Source organism: Elephantulus edwardii, unplaced genomic scaffold (assembly GCF_000299155.1).
Source record: "Elephantulus edwardii isolate Elephantulus edwardi_28Jun2011 unplaced genomic scaffold, EleEdw1.0 scaffold00033, whole genome shotgun sequence".
NCBI lineage: Eukaryota > Metazoa > Chordata > Mammalia > Macroscelidea > Macroscelididae > Elephantulus > Elephantulus edwardii.
In genome coordinates, this window is record NW_006399783.1 from 12,022,611 (window position 1) to 12,045,238 (window position 22,628).

Sequence of the window (22,628 nt, forward strand, 5' to 3'; positions counted from 1 at the left end):
CTTAAATTTATATCTCTTCACTGCCCCTCCCCAACACACACATCTACTCTATTGCAGGACTAAATGTAAAAGGTAAAACAATAAAGCTATTTTTTTAAAGTAACTTTAGGACAACTAACTATGCAATAGTCAAAGTTTTCTTTTAAAAAAGTACAATAAAAAAAGATTTAGAAATAGGGTTGTATGAAAAATTCTTTAAGAGACAGAAATGATAACTCACATGTTAAGACAAGAAAACTGACTAGATGACAGTTCATTATTCAACTGTTTACTGAAAATCAGTGAATTTCATATAAAAATGTTTAATAATTTTAAGTTTGAATGAGACAGCTGACAACGTATCTAGATTTACGAGAAAGACACAATAAACTCACTCGTACAAAAACCCCCAAAACTTCACAAAATAACCAAACAGCGTTAAAAAAAAAAACAAACACCAAAATCTTATTTTTACATTTCCATTAAGGGAGCTCTCAGCAGCTCTGCAGAAGAGAGACAGGTAATCTCTTGTACAAGTTACAGCCTCAGAATACACACTGGAAGGTCAGCTATGAGTCAGTTTCAGCTGGATAGTAATATGTTTTGAGTTAGTGACATTTACACCTACATTTGACTATCAGTATACTAAGTACACAAACTGAAGGTAAGGAAAGCAGGGTGAATCACTATATCAGCCTGTCTCTCACACACATATGAAGTTGTTTGTTGTTCAGTGCTGCTGAGCCGCAAACGACTCAGCAACCCTATGAATGAAAGACCTCAACACTTGTATAACTTTCGTCGTTTCTCCACATTCAGAGTTCCGGAGGCAAGCCATTTCGAAGTGATGCCAGTCCTGCTTCCAAGCTTGTTTTAATAGGTCTTTAAATAGGAATCACATCATCTCACACCCATTAACGAAATCAACATTCCACCCTAATCCTCACTAGTACCGGCAAAAAAGCCTCTGTAGAATCCAACTCCTACAGACAACTTCCAAACTGGATTCCAACCCCCCACATATGAAGTACAAAGACACAAACTATTTCAAACATGCTCTTCAGTAGTTGTGGTGTGTTGATTTTTTGGTGTAGTTTTATTTTTTCCAAGCATGTTGAAACTATCTTTCCAAGTCACTGAAGATCTACATCTTCATTTCATAGTCACAATTTATTTTATTCTAGAATTATGGAATAACAGAAGCTGTCCTTAGTCAGCTCCAAATGAGAGCTACCATGTCCGATCAGACCACTGTCTGATCCTGCACCATCCTTATAATCACTTCTCACTTGAGACCACTGTTGCAGCTGCTGTGCCAATCTGTCCAATTCAGGATCTGCTGAGTCTCTGACCAATACTTTTACCATGTACGGGTATTAAACTGTTCAATATTATACACAGCACTGCAGTGAACCCTCATGGCTACTTTACAATCACCTCCTTCGGTAATGGCTACTTTACTCTTCTTCAAATTGCTGGATCCAAGAGAAAAAAAAATTAATAAATATCATAGCCTGTGGGTAAAACACAAGATGGGAGGAATGACACCATTCCTGGACAAATACACCATTCATATTAGAAAGCCAACCAGTGGGTGACAAGAGATGATCAGACAGAGTTAAGAACTTGACAGCTGAGTCTAATGAAATTACCAATGAGGTGGTTCACCACATACAATTCGTCAGAAATCAACAAGAGTTGTAGGCTAACTACCTTCAAAGGGGTCCTTGGTTCCAGCAAGAACCACAGTGATTAACAGCTCCAACTATACTGAACCATAAAGTCACCAATAGGATGGAACTACAGTGCCACCAGTGCTGAATGGACAACAGCTTTCCGATGCAACTTACTTCCCAACTCCGTACAACCTGCTCAATTACAAAACTGGGGGACAGGAGCGCTTATATGAGGGGTAAACAGAAAGAAAAAATTTCACTGATTGATTATGAAAATTAGCCTATTTTCAAGTGAATTTTCACTTGAAAACAGGGTAATATATTTTAAGATGAAAATAGGCTAATTTATCAGAGATTATATATCTTTCTCAATGTTGCTTACAATTTGTTACAATCTACAGTCAAATACCTTTGCATAGCCAATAAAACACAAAAAACTTTCTGAAATTCTCTGCCTTCAGTATCTAACATCAGCAATGATACCATGATCTCTTCTGAATCCAATTTAAATTTCTAGCAGTTCCCTAATATAGTTTCAGCCATTTGTAAATCTTTTTCAGCAAGATTTCACTTGCATGTGATACTAATGATAAATGTTCAATAACTTTCCTACTCTGTTGGATCACCAGTTGTTTTTTGGAGTTTTTTAAAAAATGAGAAGATGGATCTCTTCCACTCGGTTGATCAGTCTACCAAGTGAGCATATCCAGGACTGCAAGTGTTTGTTGAAACATTTCACCTGAAATGTCATTAATTCCTAGGGTTGTTTGTACATTTGTGTTGCCAGTGCCTTCAGTGTCTCTTGGACTTCCTTAGGCACCACTGGTTCTTGAACTTAGGCCATTTCCTGAAATCTTTATATGTTGACCAATTTCTTTTGGTACAGTAACTGTGTGTATTCTTTCCATCTTTTTTTTTTCTATTCAAGATGTTGCGCATAGAATCCTTTACTAGTTCTTCGAGCTTTAAAAATGTAAACTGTGGGGGGAGCTCTGGTGGCCTAGTGGCAAGGAGCTGCAACTACAATCCCAGAGGCGCACGGTTCGAATCTACCAGATGCTCTGCCAGGGAAGGAGGGACAATCTCCTCCTGTACCAGTCAGATGTGATTTGACAGTACACGCGCACACACACACAAAAAAATAATAAAATTTTTTAAAAAAATGTAAACTGTGTTCTTCCCTTTTCGTTTCCCAAGTTCAGCTCTTTGCCCATTTCATTATAATACTCTGCTCTGTCTTCCTGAGCTGTCCTTTAATATCTTCTGTTCAGCTTTCTTTCCTCTTACTTCAATATTCTTTTCCTTACTTTTGGCTTCTTTTCATTCCAGGGCAAGTTTCTGTCTTTCCTATTTTGGACTTTTTTTTATGTGCCTTTTATGTTTCTTCATGGAGGATGTTCTTTTTAAAAATAAAGGAAATTTTTTTATTATCATTATAACATAACTGTAAACAAAAGTTTACAGAAAAGTTAGATTATAATTCACTCACTGTTGCACATTTTATGGAGGATGTTCTTGATATCACCCACAACTCATCTGCTCTTCCTTCAGTCATTAGTGTTCAATGCCTCAAATCAACTGTTGAGGCGGTTTTATAATTCAGCTGAAGTAGATGCACAGTCATTGTTCTGGTTCTCATGGACCAAAACAATGACTTTCATTTTCTTCATCTTCCATCTGGATTTATGTAAGTAGCTGATAACCTGTTTCACTGTAAGTTGCTGGCCTTATTTTGACTGCTGATAATGGGCTTTTCCATGTCTTTTGCCACAGATGTGATAAATCTGATTCCTGTGTAGTCTATCAGGTAAGATGTATAGTCATACATGTTTGGGTTGCTGGGATTTTGGTTTTGTTTGAGGTTTTGGCGTTTTGTTTTCTTTTTCAAAAAAGTATTTTCCATGAATAAATTATTGATTCTAGAGAATTCTATCATGCACTCTCTAGCTTTATTTCTGTCACCAAGTCCATTTTCCCCCAACTACCATATTTTTTTCTTTATTTCCAATTCTTGCATAAGAGTCACCAATTATTATTATTTAATGCATCTTAATTGCATGTTCAATCAACTTCAGAGTGCAGAAGCTTGTAAAAAATCCTCAACTTCATCATCTTTGGCTTTGGTGGTTGAATAACAGTTGTATTAAAAGGCCTTCTTGTATGGGTATGTATAGTATCCCATGACTCACAGCATTGTGTTGCATAGTTAAGGCATTTGACTGAGTGAATCATAAGAAATTATGGATAATTTGGAACATAGATTATTATGAATAAGAACGGGCTTTAGAAAACACTTATGTGAAACCTAAGCATAGACCAAGAAGCAGCTGTCCAAACAGAATAAGGAAACACTGCATGGTTAAATTGACAAAAGGTATGCAGCAGGGTTGTATCCTCTCCATATCTATTCAATCTGTACACTAAGCAAATAGTATAAGAAGCAGTAGCATGAAGAATGCAACATTAGGACTGGAGGTAGACTCATCAACTTTGTTAAGCAGATGACACAACCTTGCTTGCACAACAAAAAGAGGACTTAAAACATTTGCGGCAGAAGATGAAAGGTTACAGCCTTCAATAGGAAACTTGGAGTAGTTGGGTTTGGGGTTTTTGTTTGATTGTTTTTCATTTAAAGCCACATGATGGGATTTTTTTTGCAGCTGTAAAAAGGAAAATGAGGAGCTTTTTTTAATACGCCAATATGAACAGATGGTAAATGGTTATATTATATATAGCATAAAGAGGGGGTTTTCCCTCCTTCGTTTGTTCTAAAAAACCAATTAGACACTTATAAGTAACTGTCTAGAAGTGAGACATGGAGTCAAAAGAAACTATTTTTCCTATCAAAATGCTCAGTGACAATTGTTATCTTTTGTTTATCCTTTGGCATTAAACAATGATCTATCAAAGCTGGTTTGTTGTTTTTGTTTTTGGTTGGGGTTTTTTGTTGTTGTTGTTGTTGTTGTTGTTGTTGTTGTTTTAATTACATAGCCCAAGACTTAGTTTTAAATGCTCCAGAAAAAACAGAATGGTTCTCTTTATTTTAGTGCAGACCATTTTAAAATTTACTCTTACACTTACTAAAAGCTCAGAGTTATTTTCGGTTAAGTACAGGGGTAAGAGAAGCTATGTAAGATGAGGTCCGCCTTTATCCTTCTAGTGAACTCACAGCCAAGCGTGGGTCTTCCAAGAGGCATTCAAAATACCACTGCTAGCCTTATCACCATCACCATAATCACACAGGGATTCTAGCTTCTACTAGTTTCCTCCTTCCGAAAAAAGCAGGAGGAAGACAACCTAAAAAAGAACAAATGTTCTTTTAGGATGGTGAGGTTACCAGGACTGTTGTTTTTGTTTGGTTTTTTTTAAACATATATATTTCACACACTTTTTTTTAACAAAGGTAAAAATATGTGTGTAAAATATTACAAATTCAGTAAGCAACCTAGAGTACAACAGGATCATCAACAAGAGATGACAAAGCTTCACAAAATAAAAGAGGTAAATTGAACAAACATTCTGACTTTAAGAAAAAACGGCCTAAAGAAACAAAGAGCATCAGAGGGAACACCACAATTATCAACTTTTTGATTATCCTTACTCTGACAATCTGAACACGGGAATATAAATCTATAAAATTGGAATTCCCTCTTCTAGGATAGGAAAGGATAAACAAGAAAAGAAACAGTGGTCCATCCCCAACAGTAGGCAATCAGTAAGAGGGAACTGATATTTACTTACAAAAGCACTATAAGGAAATCACTGACAGTAAGAGAGATGCAAATCAAAACCACAATGAGATGCCATCTCATGTCAGTAGCAGTGTTAAAGTTTAATAGGAAAGCAAATAAATAAATGTTGGAGAGGATGAGAACTCTTATTCACTGTTAATGGGATTATAAAATGGTACAACCACTCTGGAAAGCAGTTTTGCACTTCCTCAAAAACCTAAACACAGAAATTCCGAATGACCCAGTTATTCCATTGCTTGGAATACACCTCAAGAAAAACAGAACTGATGTGCACTCACGAGATTTGTACACCAATGTTCACAGCACTGTTATTCACACTGTAAGAACATGGAAATAGCCAAAATGTCCAACCACAAACAAATGGATTAACAAACTGTGGTACTCTACAACCAGGAGAGGATAAAATAGATGAATGGGATCTTCTAAGAATCAAATTCCTATGCACATCCAAAAACTTCTTCAACAGGGTAAAAAAGGAAGCCATGGATTGGGGAAAAAATATTTGGTAATGACATGTCAGACAAGGGACTTATATCTAGAATTTATAAGATACTCGAGCACCACAACAAGGTAAACAATCCAATTGAAAAATGGGCACAGGATATGAACAGGAACTTCACCAAAGATGACATTCAGATGGCAAACAAACACATGAAGAAATGTTCAAAATCCCTAGCTCTAAGAGAGATACAAATCAAAACAACAATGAGATATCATCTCACCCCAGTCAGAATAGCAAAATTTAACAGAACAGCAAGCAACAAAATGCTGGCGAGGTTGTGGAGAAACTGGAACCCTTATTCACTGCCGGTGGGAGTGTAAAATGGTGCAACCACTATGAAAGCTGTATGGCGCTTTCTCAAAAAATTGCAAATAGAAATACCACTTGACACAGAAATTCCACTTCGGGAATTTGCCCTAAAGAAACCATAACTGCCAACCAAGCAGATATATGCACACCCATGTTTATTGAGGCTCTGTTCATACTAGCAGAGAATTGGAAACACCCAAATGCCCATCAACAAACGAATGGATAGAGAAGCTCTGGTATATTCACACAATGGAATACTATGCAGCACTGAAAAACAAGAAACACATAAAATCTTATGCAAAATGGGTGACCCTGGAGGACATTTTGCAGAGTGAAATATCTCAGCCACAAAAGGATAAATAGGGCCACTGTTGTAAAATGGGACTGACATCCGGGTTGAGGGAAGACAGAGAAGGAGGGGAGGAACAATGTATACTGCATTGAAAGAGATGAGGGAGAGGACTGTTTAAAAGGGATGTATGATTGTATATTATTGTCATGACAGGAGTCCAGAAAGAAGGCTGCGCAGTGGAGTGGGCTTGGGGGGAGGGATTGCATAACAATGAAAGTCTTTTTCTTTTACTTCTCAAGGAGAAGAGTGAATTGGGGGGAGGGTGGGCAGGGAGAAAAGTGCAATAATGAATAACTGGAAATCCTAATTCTCTATAAACTTTCATCGCAATTAATTAAAGAAAAAAATGTGGTACATTCACACAATGGAATACTACACAGCGTGCAGGAGCAATGATTTTGAAAATCATGACCTAACTTGAGGGGGACTGGAGAACATTATGCTGAGTGAACTAACTCAATCACATAAGGACAAATACTGTATAAGATCATTATTTTTGTAGTACCCTAACTAGTAAAACATGTATGAGGATCCAAAAGGGGGGGTGTATAACAGAGGAGCGAGGATGCCATCTTATGGTTAGAAGGAGGAGTGGGTAAAAGAAATGAGAACGATTCAATGTGAAAAACAATGTATACAAACTTTGTAAGCAAACCTGCATAAAATAAAAATTTTACTTCAAAAAAGCCCTGAAAGATACATTCAACTGTGTTTTTCTTTTAAAGATGAGGAGCCAAAGGTTCATGAAAATAAACATTTTTAGTGTCACAGGGCTAAAACAGCACTAGAATTAATGTCTGTCTGCTCCAAAGCCAAGGGTTCATTCTACCAAGTGATCTCCCTTTTTACATACTAGTAGCTATAACAAGCCTTCACCATAACCTTTTCAGACCACTGTGGCTCACTATACCCTAAAGAATACTGAAAATTTAATAAATAAAAAAAGCAAGAAGAAGGAAGTTTGTTGCCTTTTTTTGCCCAGTCCAGTACTTATTGAGGGGCCGTGGTGTGTGAAACATACTGAGTTGCTGGCCAAAAAATCAGCAGTGTGGCTTCACTAGTCCAATCCACAGGAGAAAGGGGGTTATCAACGTCTCCCCATAAAGATTTACAGCCTTGTAAATCTAATGGAGTCATTATGAGTCAGAACCAGTTCAACAACAGTGGTTTTTGTTTTGCTTTTGATTTTTATACACAATGGAGTTTGGAAAAAGAAGCCTGGTGGTATGGTGCACCAGATGCCAGGCTGCTAAATGAAAGACCAGCATTCCAAAACCCACCAGCCATCTGCAGAAGAACAATGTGCAGGTTTTTCAATGTAAAGATTTATGGCTTTGGAAACCCAATGGAAAGAAGAGCATGTCTTCAAGGAAGTAGGGTAACCTTTGAAAAGGAAGATCTAAAACGTGATTACAATGGTCCCTGCTATCATAAGTAATTAGTACTACCTTATGCTCTCAACTCAGTAGTTAACAAGACATTCCCAGAAAACTTCTAAGTCCACTCCCTAGAGCCTCACATTCCACATTCAAACTACTGCTTAATGTTTTGGCACTCCCATTCTTCCCAATGTTATCCATAATTTGTTATGAGCCACACACACACAGTCAAATAGCTTTGCATAATCAATAAAACAGAGGTCAACAACTTTTTCTGCTTTTAGTCACAATCCATCTCCCATCAGTAATGTTATCCCTTAACCGATACTCTTCTGATTCTAGCTTGTATTTCTAGAAGTTCCCTGTCAGCACACTGCTGTAGTCATTTTAAATTATATTCAGCAAGATTTTACTTGTGTGTGATATTAATGAGTTCTGCATTCCTTTGGATCATCTTTCTTTGAAGTCAATAACTGTCTTCCAAATGTCTCAGCACAGATGACAGTGTCCATCACTGTATGTGTTTGCTGAAACATCTCAAATGAGATTCTGTAAATATCTAGGGTTTTGTTTGTTTGCTGTTGTTTGGGATTTGTTGAGTTTAGTTGTTTAACCAATACCTTCATCTCAGCTTAGATGTCAGTACCACTAGCTCTTAATCAAGTGACACCACATGAATTGTAAGACAGTCATTCCATGTATTCACTTTCTTCTCCTTTTGATGCTTCCTGCATCTCCCAATATTTTGCCCACAGAATTCTTCAATATTGTAACTGGCAGCCTGAATTTTGCAATGAATTAGAAAGACTTAGAAAAAAAAAGGTGGACCTCAATAAGAGCCACTGAGGCAAGGGTTCCAACAATGAGCTTAAAGCACAGTAGAGATTTTGAGAATAGCACAAGAAAGGGCAGAGTTTAGTTCTGTCATACACAGGTTCACTATGAGTCAAATCAACTAACAACAGTAGTTAAAGAGTATGTTCCGCTGAAGGCGGAAATCTGTGAACTCCAGAAAAAGCAAGTTAGCCCAGTCAAGTCTGGGCTCTTCCAGGGTTCACTGCATCATCTACAATAGTAGCATTGGTCTTCTCATACCATAGGAGTCTGGACAATTAATACTCTGCATGATCTTAATTTTTAATTATCTGATTTAACCATCAACTGTCTGAATAAGCATACCTGAAACAAATTCTAATTCCATGTTGTTGACAATTTAAACTTAACTCACTGCAACTGAGTCACAATCAACAGACAGCTCACCTTCATCCTAATTTCTGAGGCTGTAAATCACTAAGAGACTGCCCACCTCTCTCCCTGCGAACAACTTGTTCAAAGAGAACCAGATATTCTAGTTTTGGAAAATGCAGCATGTCAGTGCTAGTTTAAGCTGGTTCACATTTTTATAAACACACCAGATTTGGCTAATATTCAATCTCAATCTCTCTCTCTCTCTCTCTCACTCACACACACATACACAGACAGAGAGAGAGAAAGAGAAGGCGGAGGTAGGGCAGGCAGTGTGCGAGGAGGGTTGAGAAGGTGTTCCAGTCTGGATTTTTAGTTCACAGGTCTGACTTAGGTCACTTTAGCTAGCATCACTGAGCCCTCAACACTAAATATTTCCAATTTCAAATAGACTAAGCAAATCAAATAGTAACAGTATAAGTTTCCATATACAAAAATATGGGGGGGGGGCCAAAACATGCCCCACGTCATCCTAAGCCCTGTATATAAATGGCAGCATTCCAGTGAAGAAGAAAACCAGTTTTAGAATCTACTAAATCTTGGGTTCTAATACCAGTTCTACTGCTTATTCTGCTCACTCTATCCTGTGCCAATCTTATCGTTCTGACATACCTACACTCCCACTACCCCAGTCACTGAGTCAATCCATCTCATCAAGGGTCTTCCTCTCTTGTGCTGTCCCTCCACCCTCCCAAGCAAGATGTCCCTCTCCAATGACCGGTCCCTCCCTGCAACATGCCCAAAGTATGTCAGATGGAGCTTCAGAATCCTTGCCTCCAGAAGCAGCCTGGTTTCACCCTCTCCATAACAAACCTGTTTAGGCATCAATTCTCTTTCTATTATCCCTAGTCAAGGTCCACCTTTCTGATGCAAAGCTATTAATTACGACTGATGATGATGATTGATGATGGCCTGGATCAGGTACACCTTCGTCTCCAGAATGACATCACTGCTCTTCAGTACTCTGGAAAGAAAGGTCTCTGACAGACAGCAGACTTTCCCAATGCAATTTGCCTTTTGATTTCCTGGCTGCTGGTTACAAGAGCGTTGATTGTGGAGCTAAACAAACTGAAGATGAACTATGGGGATAATTATTGTATTCCTCAGTGTTGTTATAAAACTAATGGAAGTGAAGCATCAAGTACAGTTGGTGGTGAGAGATATTTATTCTGAAGCATCCTCACAGATGACAGGCACTGGAATGATCCACTCCTTATTTCTGCTTAAAATGAGTCTGTTGAGAGGTGTGCAGTGTCAAAAAAAAGAGTCATCATTGTGACTGACACAAAAGATATAGCATAGACTAAGTATGCTTGGAAAATCCACAGCCAAATTAAAAGTTACTTAATTTAGCACTGCCTGGTGATTCAAGGTAGAAAGGAGAAACACTGGCATTAAATAAATAGATAAAACAAATAAGTGGAAAGGAAGTAAGTGTCCCAAGTTTATTAATACATCTTAACTCTCCACTAACATGTAAAACTAAGCAGAATAATGATTTCCTAATTCCAAATCAGCTAAGTATACATTTGATTTTATTGTGCTATATACTCTGAATTAATATACTAAGGAAAATTAAAACCAAAGTAAACAACATCTTATGTACCTCTAAAGACAATATTGTTCCATACACTGAATATGGTCCAGTCAAGGCAAGGATCTAATTTTCTCTCGTAAAATACTTTCACTACAAGAGATGAATCATTCAGTGAATAAAATACACTTCCACTGTAACTGTATATATTTATTTTTTTAAAAAAATCTGCACTCCCAGAACTAATCAAGTACATAATACTCTGACCACAGGCTGTGGTCAGAGGTGGTGAGGGGAGCCTGGGCGGCTGCCGCATCTGATCCTCAGCCATCTGCAGTTGATTGGAAAGGTGGATTCTAAAACCTAACAGGTGCTGATGTAAAGTGGTTACAGTCCTGGCCAAGGCTGCTTTGCTTTGCATTGGCCTAGATTGGGAATTTGTGACATATGTCTTATTGACATAGCCATGAGGCTTGGACCTCAAATTCACTTTTTTAGTGATCAGCTTATAGTGGGGTGTGAGTTACAGGCCCCCAGTGGTGCAGCAGAGAGTAACTGGGGAGGTGGGGGGAGAACTACAATACTTTTTCTGTTTAAATTTTCAATTCTGGGGAGAAAACGGAGAAGGGGACACACACCAAACTGAGTCTGCCACTACAGTAAGTTCAACAGTTCTAATGCACAAATAAGCATTTTCAGAAAAACAAAGACCAAAAAGTACACTATTACTATAATGGCAAATGTCCATTATAAAGCAATAAGAAAAGCACATGCAGTAATGTCTTTCATACAGAATTCTGGCAACTCAACTTTATATAAATTCTTCAGGTATTTATATTAAGATGCCAATACATTTTTCTAAATAAAATCATTTGAATCCACAAACATATCAATGCTATTCAGAAAGTTTGTCAACAGAAAGGTAAATAGTAGAATGCACAACCCATTATATGAAGGAAATTTTTCTTTCTTCCTGGCTCTCCAGATCCATTTAAAAATTGTAAACATGTACATAAAGATAACCTTGAGAACAATAAAGTCATCGTGCCATCCTTCTATTCGTTTCTTAATTATATGCTGTTTTCCTAAAACAGGACAGTCAGTCTCAACAGGATGCCAGGAATTTTTTGCTTTTTAAAGATATACCAAACTGTCTAGAATATGCAGAGATGAAAACTGAATATTGTTGTAGTAATATACTTCACCTTATACATGCTTTCTCAAAAGTGAGCACCCCAAATAAAGCCACAATGTATTCTGCCCTGGCTCCCTTAGAAACCATCCCAACAAGTACTATCAGTTCAGCTGTACTCCAACTAACAGTTTTCTCTGTGCCACCCCGGCCCCCAACCTTACCCCTGCCCCATAAGTGCTAGTTTTATCTGTGGAATTCTCTGCCAGCCCGGCCTGGAAATTGGGAAAACCTGAGGACACGTGTCATGTATGAACTTTGGGGAATGGCCCAAACTGACTCATAATGGTAGCATAAAGCTGTGATCTTTATAAACTTAAATTTGAGCTTTTTACACCATTAGTGATTCCCTGCCCCCATATATTGAAAGGGGGGGGGTAGAAAAAAAAAAGCCAAAAGGATGAGTTTCAAAAATAGAAAAGCCATCACTTCAATTAAGAAACCCTCCCAACTCAACAAAGAACTATTAAAGGTACCCAAATGGAAAATGTCTGAGGTTTTGGGCACATGCAAACTATTAAACATGAGAATCACAACTTGGGAGAAGGAAAGGGAGAACTGAGGAAGATAAAAAGGAGGAGAGAAAAAGGGGAGGGAAGATAGGGCCCAGCCACGGATCTATTTTGTTGAGAAGGCCCCTCTTGGTACTAACTACTCTAAGAGGGGCACCCAGGCTGGAGGAAAGCAGAGGGTTACACAGAACATTTAGCAGACTTAACACTGGATTAAACACACTACTGCAAGTTTCAACAAATGTTCATGGCATACGTAAAAAACACATTTACAACAAGAAAGAAGAGAGGCACCTGGAGACATCTGACACTGGGCATGCTCTGCAGGCAACTCAGTGCGCACATGCTCTCTACCAGGTTGGCGCAGCCTAGCCACAAAGACCTTGGCACAGAACACTGCAGGATGACAAAAAGGAAGGAAGAGAAGAAGCAGTTAGAGGCCGCAACAAATCACTCCTTCACACAAGCAACTTGAAGGTTAGTTGGGGCAGGGGATGCACCCTTGGCCAGGTGGATGCCAGGCACAGTCCTAGGAAACAGTTTACAGAAACCGTTGGAGAGGGGCCCATGTTCTATTCTCTGGAAAGGAAGTTTGTTTTGCCACTAACTTCTCAGGACACAGTGGACAGAATCAAAAAGAGAGACAAAAAGAATGTCTGAATGAAAAATCATTAAAAAGAGCTGTGACTGTCTGAGTGCAAAATAAGATTTAATGGTGAGATTATGACTATAGCTTCATACCAGTAATGATTTCTGGCCCATTTCATATAATTGCCACCATTGCTTAAAACCCTTCTACGTGCTGCGCTCATTACATGTGTTCTCTACAGTGTAAGGAATCTGAGTTAGGAGGACAGATAATTTCTGCACAAAGATGCACAGCCAGTAGGGGCAGAATCAGAACTCAAAATTCATTCACCTGCCACTAAAAGTAACATTCTTCTCACCAATCTGTGACAGACTTAGGTAAGCAGGTGACATACTTGATTTTCATTGTCAACTAAACTCCTTTCCCAAAAGAAAACTTTGGAAAGGCATGGTTTTTAAATTTCAGATTTTGTTTCTCTGACATGACTGAAAATTAAAAGCTTATTTAATTTATCCTTGACCATTCTTTACTGGTTGAACAGGATTACCAAAAAAGTAAAATAGTGCATTATTTAAAGTATTCAAAAACTATTTTTTCATATCTAATTTATTATAGAAAGTCAATTATCTTGGAAAATATTTTAAAATCAGTGTTTGGGTTCAATCAAAACACTAAAAGAATCTTTATAAAGAAGACCTTTATAAACTTAGTCTAGTTGTTATTGGCAACCATTCTCATTTGCCCAGGACAGCCCTGGTTTGCACATATCTCAACTTAACTTTCATTCTCAAAAGTTATGGTTTGATAGTAAATTCTACTGTCACTCCAACTACAGTACTTAAAAACACAAATCTGCTTAGATCAGATAGATCTAAGCTACTATATAGCATCTGCTAACTTATAAGCTGCATCTCATTTCTAATATAAAAGGATAAAGAATACAGATTATTTGGAAAAAATATTTCATGAATACACAATCAGAGGAACCAAACAGAATAATACACTGAGCAGGTTTTGGGTAACACTTAAAATATCACATATTTCAAATTTGTTCTTTTACCCCAAAGTATATCACAGTCAACATAGATGTGTTATCATCAAAATTCCAAGCATATTTTGCCATTCCAAAACTAACCCAGAAGGAAGCACAAAAGATTCTACATAAATGTATGTTTGATTAAAAGGAGCTAGCTGTTATTTTATCAAATTCCTGTTATGTACTTGAGAGCTGACATAAATTTTTACACTAACATTTGAAAACCAATAGCCAAAGATTATTTTCACATTTGCAGTTTTAGATGCCAAGTTTCCAAAAGAATTTATTTATAAAGGGAACAGTATCTGAGTTTTATGTAGTTTTTACTCATTGGAGTAAATACTAAATCTTGCAGAGAAATATCTTTTTACTGAATAAATGAAAACTAAAAGTTGCTGAAAAACAATTTTTCATTTTCAAGGGATTAAAGAATCAGACTGTGAAAACTGAAAAGAATCTTATTTGGTCCAACCTCCACTCCAGGTTTTAGAAAAAATTAAAGCGCAGAGGATTAAAAAAAAAAAAAACTCCCCATTTTCCCAACCCTTTAATGATATCAACAATTGAGAAAATAGAAAAAATTAACACAAAGTCTTTCAAAGTATTAATAATTTATTAGACGTGGTATTTAGAGCTTGGTATTTAGCTTGTACAGGAAGCAGATAAAGTTTCAATTTATAATTGAAGGTCTTATATCCAAGAATTTATAATATCTCTAAAAGACACTGAGGGGTACAGAGGACAATTGTAGTATCTACTATGTCCTTGCACAGTAATAAACGGTTTACAATGTCTCATTTTTACAACATTGTTGTTGCTTTCTGTACCATCAAGTCAGAACTAACTCATAGCTAACTCTGCAGCAGATTTTCACAGGCAGTAAACTGTATGGCAGTAGACTGACCATCTTTCTCCCATCCAGCAGCTAGTGCAACTGCACACATTTGGGAGGGCAGTAGAGCTATGTACCAGTAGGCCATCAAAGTCTTACATAATTACTTTCCCAGAACTCAGAAGAGGGAATGCAAGTTCGCAGAATGATCAAGCACTGTGATGAAGCTAGAATTTAAAGTGAGGAGCTGGGGCCAAAGCCACCCTCACCTAAGACCGACAGCTTCATTATTTGCTTAAGAATGAACATTAAGAAGAAATTACTTATCTTGGCCAATATCCAGGTGATGGGTGTATATATATATATAACTGCCACAAAATCTATTACTCAGAAGTCTCAATTATTAAGTCATTCTAGGACTAGGAACTCTGCATTTCAACAACAGTGTTGTTGTTCACATGGGTAGAATAAAGACAGTAGTAGATAAAAGTATTAGATAATCATTGTCATAAAACAAAGTGAGTTAATTAGAAAACTAATTTCATCTGCATACTTTCATGCAAATCACAAGAGTTAAAAGGAGTATGGGAGTTTTATGGACATCTCTCTCTCATACACACACACACACACACACACACATACACACACACACACACACAGTATTAGAACTGCCCTATTTACACACTCTCTTACTTTAGAGCTTAGAGATCAGTCACAATCCTGAAGAAAGTCTTTATTAGAACCCATCTATCTAGAAAATATATTCACCTTTTAGTAAGGAAACATGGCCCAACTGGTGTAAGGCATGTTCTGCAATGGTCTAATAAAGAGAAGACTGGAGGGGGGGAAAGCAGGGAGGGAGAGAGGGAGGGGATGATGGACAAAGGGAGGGTGTGAAGTAATTAGGAAAGATCCAGCAGGGTCTAAAAAAAGACCAAGTAATAGTGAACATAAATGGTGATGGATTTTTATAAGACACAGTATATATGGGAATGATCATATGAAACACAATATGAATGAATGTGAAATAAAATGTATATGAATAAAAACAAAAACATTATTTATCTCTCTCTCTCTCTCTCTCTCTCTCTCTCTCTCTCTCTCACACACACACACACACACACACGTGTACATATATATAGAATCAAACTGACAATCAACAACCCAAAAGTTTAGATGGGAGTCTTAGGGGCAGTTTATGTCAAAAAAGAACAAACTAGAAAAGAAAAACTGTTACACAAATTTATGAATGTATTCAACATCACTGAATTATATATGTAGTATAACAGGTATGTATAATCTCAATAAACAAAACAACACCATATACTTCACCTAAGACGACATTCAGATGGCTAACAAACACATGAAGAAATGCTCAAAATCCCTAGCCCTAAGAGAGATGCAAATTAAAACAACTATGAGATATCATATCACCCCAGTCAAAATAGCAAAATTTAACAGAACAGCAAGCAACAAATGCTGGCGAGGTTGTGAAGAAACCGGAACCCTGATTCACTGTTGGTGGGAGTGTAAAATGGTGCAACCCCTGTGGAAAGCAGTATGGCGCTTTCTCAAAAAGTTGCAAATAGAGATACCATTTGACCCAGCAATTCCACTACTGGGAATATACCCTGAAGAGACCATAGCTGACATCCAAGCAGATATATGCACACCCATGTTTATTGCAGCTTTGTTCACAATAGCAAGGAGTTGGAAACAACCTAAGTGCCCATCAACAAACGAATGGCTAGAGAAGCTGTGGTATATTCGCACAATGGAATACTATGCTGCATTAAAAAACAAGGAACTCATGCAATATTATTCAAAATGGTTGACTCTGGAGAACATTATGCTGAGTGAAATATCCCAGTCACAAAAGGGCAAATATTACATGATGCCACTGTTGTAGAATGGGACTGTCCTTGGGGCTGGGGAGAGACTGAGTAAGATGGGTTCAATAATGTGTACTGCACTGAAACAGAGGAGGGAGAGAACCATTTAAAAGAGAGATGTAACTGGGTATTTCTGTCATCACAGGAGACTAGAACGAGGGCTGCATGGTGGAGGGGACCTGGGGGAGGGTTTGTAAAACAATGAAAGAATCTTTTCTTTTACTTTTCCATAATTTTTGGACTCATGTACTTATAACTTGTTAGTCAAATTTATGTCTTCTAGGTTGCAACACCCCCATGATACATCTTCAAGGATATGTACATGTACAGCCAAGCACAATCAATAAGAGTGCATCTGAATTCCAAAATCAATCTCCATAATAGTCTATGTGTTTCCTACTGCCAAAGGGGCCCTTTAGAGTAGTGAGAGAAGATCTTCACCCTGAAACCCACAGCGTTCCTTTTCAGCAGGAAGTAGCTAAGAGAATACGCCGTGCCCTTTTCCTTATGACTCAGGGTGAAGTCTCTCTCAGGGAGGAGTGATAGGGAATGGCAAAGGATACACTGACAAAGAAGATTAATCAGAACTGGCTTTGACAAGCACTGTGGCATTTGGACAAGAACAAACTGGGAGGAGGGTAGAGAGAATAGTGCAACAATGAATGAGTGGAAGCCCAAAATCTCTGTAAATGTTTATGAAAATTAATAAAATATAATTATAGAAAAAAAGAAAGTTATTAAACTAGAAACTGTTTTGCTTTGTAAATTAATAAAAACAACAAATAGCTAGCAAAAATATTTTTAAAGATGCTTTGTTAATCATCTAATGTTGCTGTTGTTGTTGACTGCTGTTGAGTCGAATAAGACTCATAGAGACCCTATGAACAAAAGAGCTGAAGCCTTTCTATAAATATAGTTTCTCAAAGTTCATAGTTTCCAGAGACATGTTGTTTAGTAAGTGGATGCCACTCCTGCTTCCAAACCTATCTTAAATGGGAAGCTCCACCAAACATTGTCCACCATGGGTAACCATTAGGGTATTTGACATCCCAATGGCGCAAGGTTCAGTATCACAGCAACCCCAGGTTACCCCAGTACAGCAATTGACAGAAGAGTGCTGTACCACTTAGAAGAATGTTCTTCCAAAATATAGTAACCGCCTTTTAAATACAAAGGCCATCTGCCTTACAGAAGCCTTAAGGAATTATTAGGGATTCTGGTGGCATGGAAGTTCTAGTGATCTAGTGGGTAGAGTTGTGCTGCCAACTCAAAGGCAGGTGGTTCAAGTCCACCAGCTGTACTGTGAGACAAAGATGGGCAATCTCCTTCTGTGCAATCTACAGCCTCTGAAAACTCACTGTAGGGTCAGCTAGGATACAGCTGACTCCACAGCAATGAGTTATAAGTCTAGTGGCATATTCCACAGCAAGTTATGCTGCTAGCCCAAAATCCATGCATCTCTGGTAGTTTGAATGCACAAAGAGCTCCAGGAAAAAGATGGGCAGTCTCCTCCCCTTGTGATTTATAGCCCAATGGAGAGGCCCTATGAGTGAGAATGGACTCAGTGGGAGTATGAGTTTTGAGTTTTCTGACTTCTACGACATCATGAGGGCACTCTATTGACTTAAGAGTAAGGCATTGTGCTGTCAATCTAAAGGTACAGAATTTGAACCCACCAGCTGCTCTGCAGGAGAAAGGCAAATTACTGCCTTTGAAAACCCACTGGTGGAGTCAGCTATGGATTGGTTCTGACTTGACAATACTCAACAACATCATGAGGAAGCTCTGTTGGCATAGCAATTAAGGAGTTTTCTACAGCTGCTCCTTAAGGGAAAGATGAATGATCTCCTATCCCAATGGAGAGTCAGTTCCAACTCAACAGCAATGAGAACACATCATGCACCGAGATAACTGAGTTTTGTGCTTTAAATAACTATTCCATTCCACAAAAAAAAGATCTTACCTGAATCTATGTCTGCAGACAGAAAACCAATTAAGACTTAAGACCTCCAAGAGGTCAAAGGAGGGGATCTCAAGAATATGCACACACATAAAAATACATTCCCCTCACCTCCAACTAAATGAAGACATAAATCATGAAGAATGTGCAGGAGGCAATCAGAACACAAAGAGAAAGAAATTCTAGGCACAACAAATGGCATAAGAAAATCAAAACCTTATACAAGGATCTAGAATTAATTTATCATTTCTAAAACATTAACTTTGAGATGAAGTAAGCATAGGAGGGGCCCACAGAGATCTCATTTACTATTCTATGGAACTTAAGACTTTAGCCTTAGAACAGCAGCTCTTCAACTATGTGCTACATACAATTCATAAGCAGTTAATCCTTCCTAAATATGCCATCCAATTTTTTATTAATATGTACAAGTAGGGTTTCCCCCCCCATGCAACTCAGCACACATACTCTTTCAATACTATCTGTCAAGAACAGAAGTAGGCCATGCAACACACAAAAAGAGGGGAGTTTTGAGAGTAACAGGTAATCAAGTCAAGCCAATTCAAGTCAGTATCAAAGAAAAGATCACATTTTCTACAACATGTGGGAAAGGACTACAACAAAACAAAAACAAATGAGGGGGGGGACCCTTAAAATTATTGCCATCAACTTTAAACCAAATCAGAGTTGACCCTACAAGAGGTTTTTAAATCACAAGTTTCTTTCAGTATAGCTTCGTATCTAAAGTCAATAATCTTTCATAATCAATCTAGGTTCTTATTTTTCCCTATTTAACTTCCACCATACCCAACTAGTATAATATAGAAGAGTGAGATTCATGATAATGAAAAGGTTAATAGAAAAAGAAAAGTCCTGGTAGCTAGTACCATTATTTGTGGGCAGCTAACTGAAAGGTCAGAATTTTAAATATATCCACATAGCTATTTATGCAAATCATACAAATATGCAGCCTCAGACATCTGATTGTATATTCCCAAGCACTGGATTAGCTAGAAAAGAAGTAAAATAAAAAATTCATTTTATGATTTAAGTGTGCTTGGTGACAATTTCCATCTCACCAGAAATCATTAGTCTGCACTAAGTATTCAGTGATACAGCCCAAGCTCTCTAAATTTGGATTTGTAGGCTACAAAAGCCTTCAATGGGATTACCAGAAGAAGTTGTCCTCACTTCAACACAAATACAGCAAAATCAATCCAAATCACAAATCATACTATTCTATTTGATCTTTCAAAAAACAGTACCATTTGTAGTGAAAATAGGGTCAGAAGGCTTTAGAAAATGGGCAATCTCCTCCCACGGGATTAACCTGCCAAAGGGTCAGCTATGGGTTGGTTTGACTTAACGGTACACAACAACAAGAAGAAAAATTAGGCGAGCTCTGGTGGCCTAGTGGCAGGAAACTGCACTGCAATCCCAGAGGTGCATGGTTCAAATCCACCAGACGCTCTGCTGAAGAAGGAAGAACAATTGCCTCCTGTACCAGTCAGATCCAATTTGACGGTACACACATAAAATAAATAAATTTAAAAATTTTAAAAAAAAGAAGAAGAAACCTTAATTTACAATTTAAAGGCATTTTCCCCAAGACTTTTTTAAAAGAAATAAATATTAGTCCCCTACCTTACTATGTTCTGGTAGTAAAGAACTGCACTGTCAAACCTAAAGCACACAGTTCGAAATCACCAGCTGCTCTACACAAGAAAGATAGACAATCGACTCCTGTGCGTATTCTCAGAAAACCTGCTGGATGGTGGAAACTCCACTGTCCACAATAATCTGAACACATACAGAGCTCTCCTGGGCTAGTGGAAAGGAAATATCCTGCCAATCCAAAGGCATGCAATTCAAATCCACCAGCTCCTGTATGGGGATAAAGATGGCAATCTCTTTTTGTGCAATTTTACTGCATCTCAAAACTTGCTGGAGGGTCAGCTAGGAGTCAGTTCAGTAGCACAAAACAACCACCTTAATATGTACAGATTTTCTTTTCCTTGTAGTGGTATTTTACTTAAATTGAATGGCAGTAATGAGTTAAGCATTTCTTATTAACTATATTTTACAATTAAATTAAATATTTACTAGTCAGAGATAATACACTTCAGAGTATCTTCAGGTAGGATTAGAAAAGGGGCTACAGGAAAGGAGGACAAGAGGAGAAAAAGGATGAGAAGAATGAGGAAAACTAATATTTACAGAGATTTAAAAACAATCAAACAATAATGGAATTAAGAACTCAGAGCCTAAATTTTCTTAAACCCTCCTATATTGTTATTATTAGGTGCGATCGAATCTCGTACGACTCAAAGTGACCCTATGAACATAAGATCTGAACCTAGTCCTATCCTGCAGCATCCTCACACTTCCTGACACACAAGAGCCCATTGCAGCAGTCACCTTGTCAATCCACCTGGTTGAAGGTCCTCCTCTCTGCTGACCCTTCCCCCTTCCCAACACCATGTCCCCCTCCAAGGAATAGCACACCTCCTCGCAATTATGTCCAAAGTATGTGAGACAAAGCCTCACCATTCTTGCCTCTGAAGAGCATTCTGGCTGCACCCTCTCCAAGATATAGCTGTTGGTTCTCTTGGCCGTCCATGGAATGTTCAGTACTCTTCTCCAACACCACAGCACAAAGGCATCAATTATTTTTCTGTCATCCTTATTTACTGTCCAAGTCTCAGATGCACAGCAAGCAATCGGAGAGACCAAGGCCTGAATCAGATGCACCTTAGTCCTCAAACTGACATCACACAATTTGGAAAGGTCCCTAACTGCAGATTTTCCCAGTGCAATGTGTCTCCTTATTTCCTGACTGCTTGTGCCAAGGGTGTTAATTGTAGATCCAAGCAAGATGAAGCTGTTGACAGTTTCAATCTCCTCTCCATCCATCATGACAACTGCCTATTGGTCCAGTGGTAAGAATCTTTGTTTTCTTGAGACACAATTCATACTAAAGGCTGCATTCCCTGATCTTCTGCAACAAGGGCTTCAAATCCTCCTCACTTTCAGCAAGCAAGACTGTATAATCTGCATAACATAGGTTACTGATGAGTCTTCAATCCTGATGCCACACTCCTCTTCATAAAGTCCAGCTTCTTGGATAATTTGCTCAGCATATAGACTGAACCGGTATGAAGACAAAATACATCCCTAACACACTCCCTTCCCCATTCCAAACCATGGAGTGCTCCCCTACTCCATTCGCACAACAGCTTCCTGGTCCTCATAAGAACAATGAAGTGCTCTTGGATTCCCATCGATTCACATTCTTAATGTTTAAACAACTGTCTCATCTTGTAAAATAATAGCAGAACTAAAAGCTAAATAAATTAAAATGGATCTTCATGGTCATCTCTGATAGGAAGGTAAAGTTAATTTTTTTTCTTTTTAAAATTTTGTTCATCAGTATTTTCTGATTTTCTACATTTAGTCTTTGCATAATATTTTAACATTACCTTAAAGAATTTCAAATTAGTGTACTGCTTATTTATCAGTAGCAGCTTGACAATTTAACTCAACATACTGCTACTGAATCAATTCTGATTCATACTGACCCTCTATCAGGTTCCCAAGGCTGTAAATCATACTAAAAGGAGATGTATCTTTCTCTTGAGAAGAAACTGGTGAATTCAAACCAGTAGAGACATGGTGCCTTTGGATTTGTAGTCAAACTCCCTACAAACTACACACTAACAATTTCAACTAAACAAAAACAAACTACTTTCTCCAAAACTAATCTCCTGAGTCCATCTCAAACAACTTTAGTTTGCTGTTGTTGTTGTTGTTGTTGTTGTTAGTACCTTCCAGTCGACTACTACTCATAATGATTCTATGAACAACATATCTGAACTCTTCCTATCCTG

The 22,628-nt window shown here is 37.9% G+C and overlaps 1 protein-coding gene across 4 annotated transcripts in view; it reads right to left on the bottom strand.

Moving 5' to 3' along the window:
- Positions 1 to 22,628, bottom strand: part of FBXW11 (F-box and WD repeat domain containing 11) — a 146,783-nt gene that overhangs the window by 75,875 nt on the left and 48,280 nt on the right. The window contains exon 2 of one of the 4 annotated variants that reach the window (XM_006884345.1): positions 12,727 to 12,828. The exons of 2 other annotated variants lie outside the window; for them this stretch is intronic. In XM_006884345.1, coding sequence (XP_006884407.1) covers positions 12,727 to 12,828 — 102 coding nt within the window. Of the gene's footprint in view, positions 1 to 12,726; positions 12,829 to 22,628 lie in introns of those variants that run through there. One more of the 4 variants, XM_006884348.1, reaches the window with a different exon arrangement.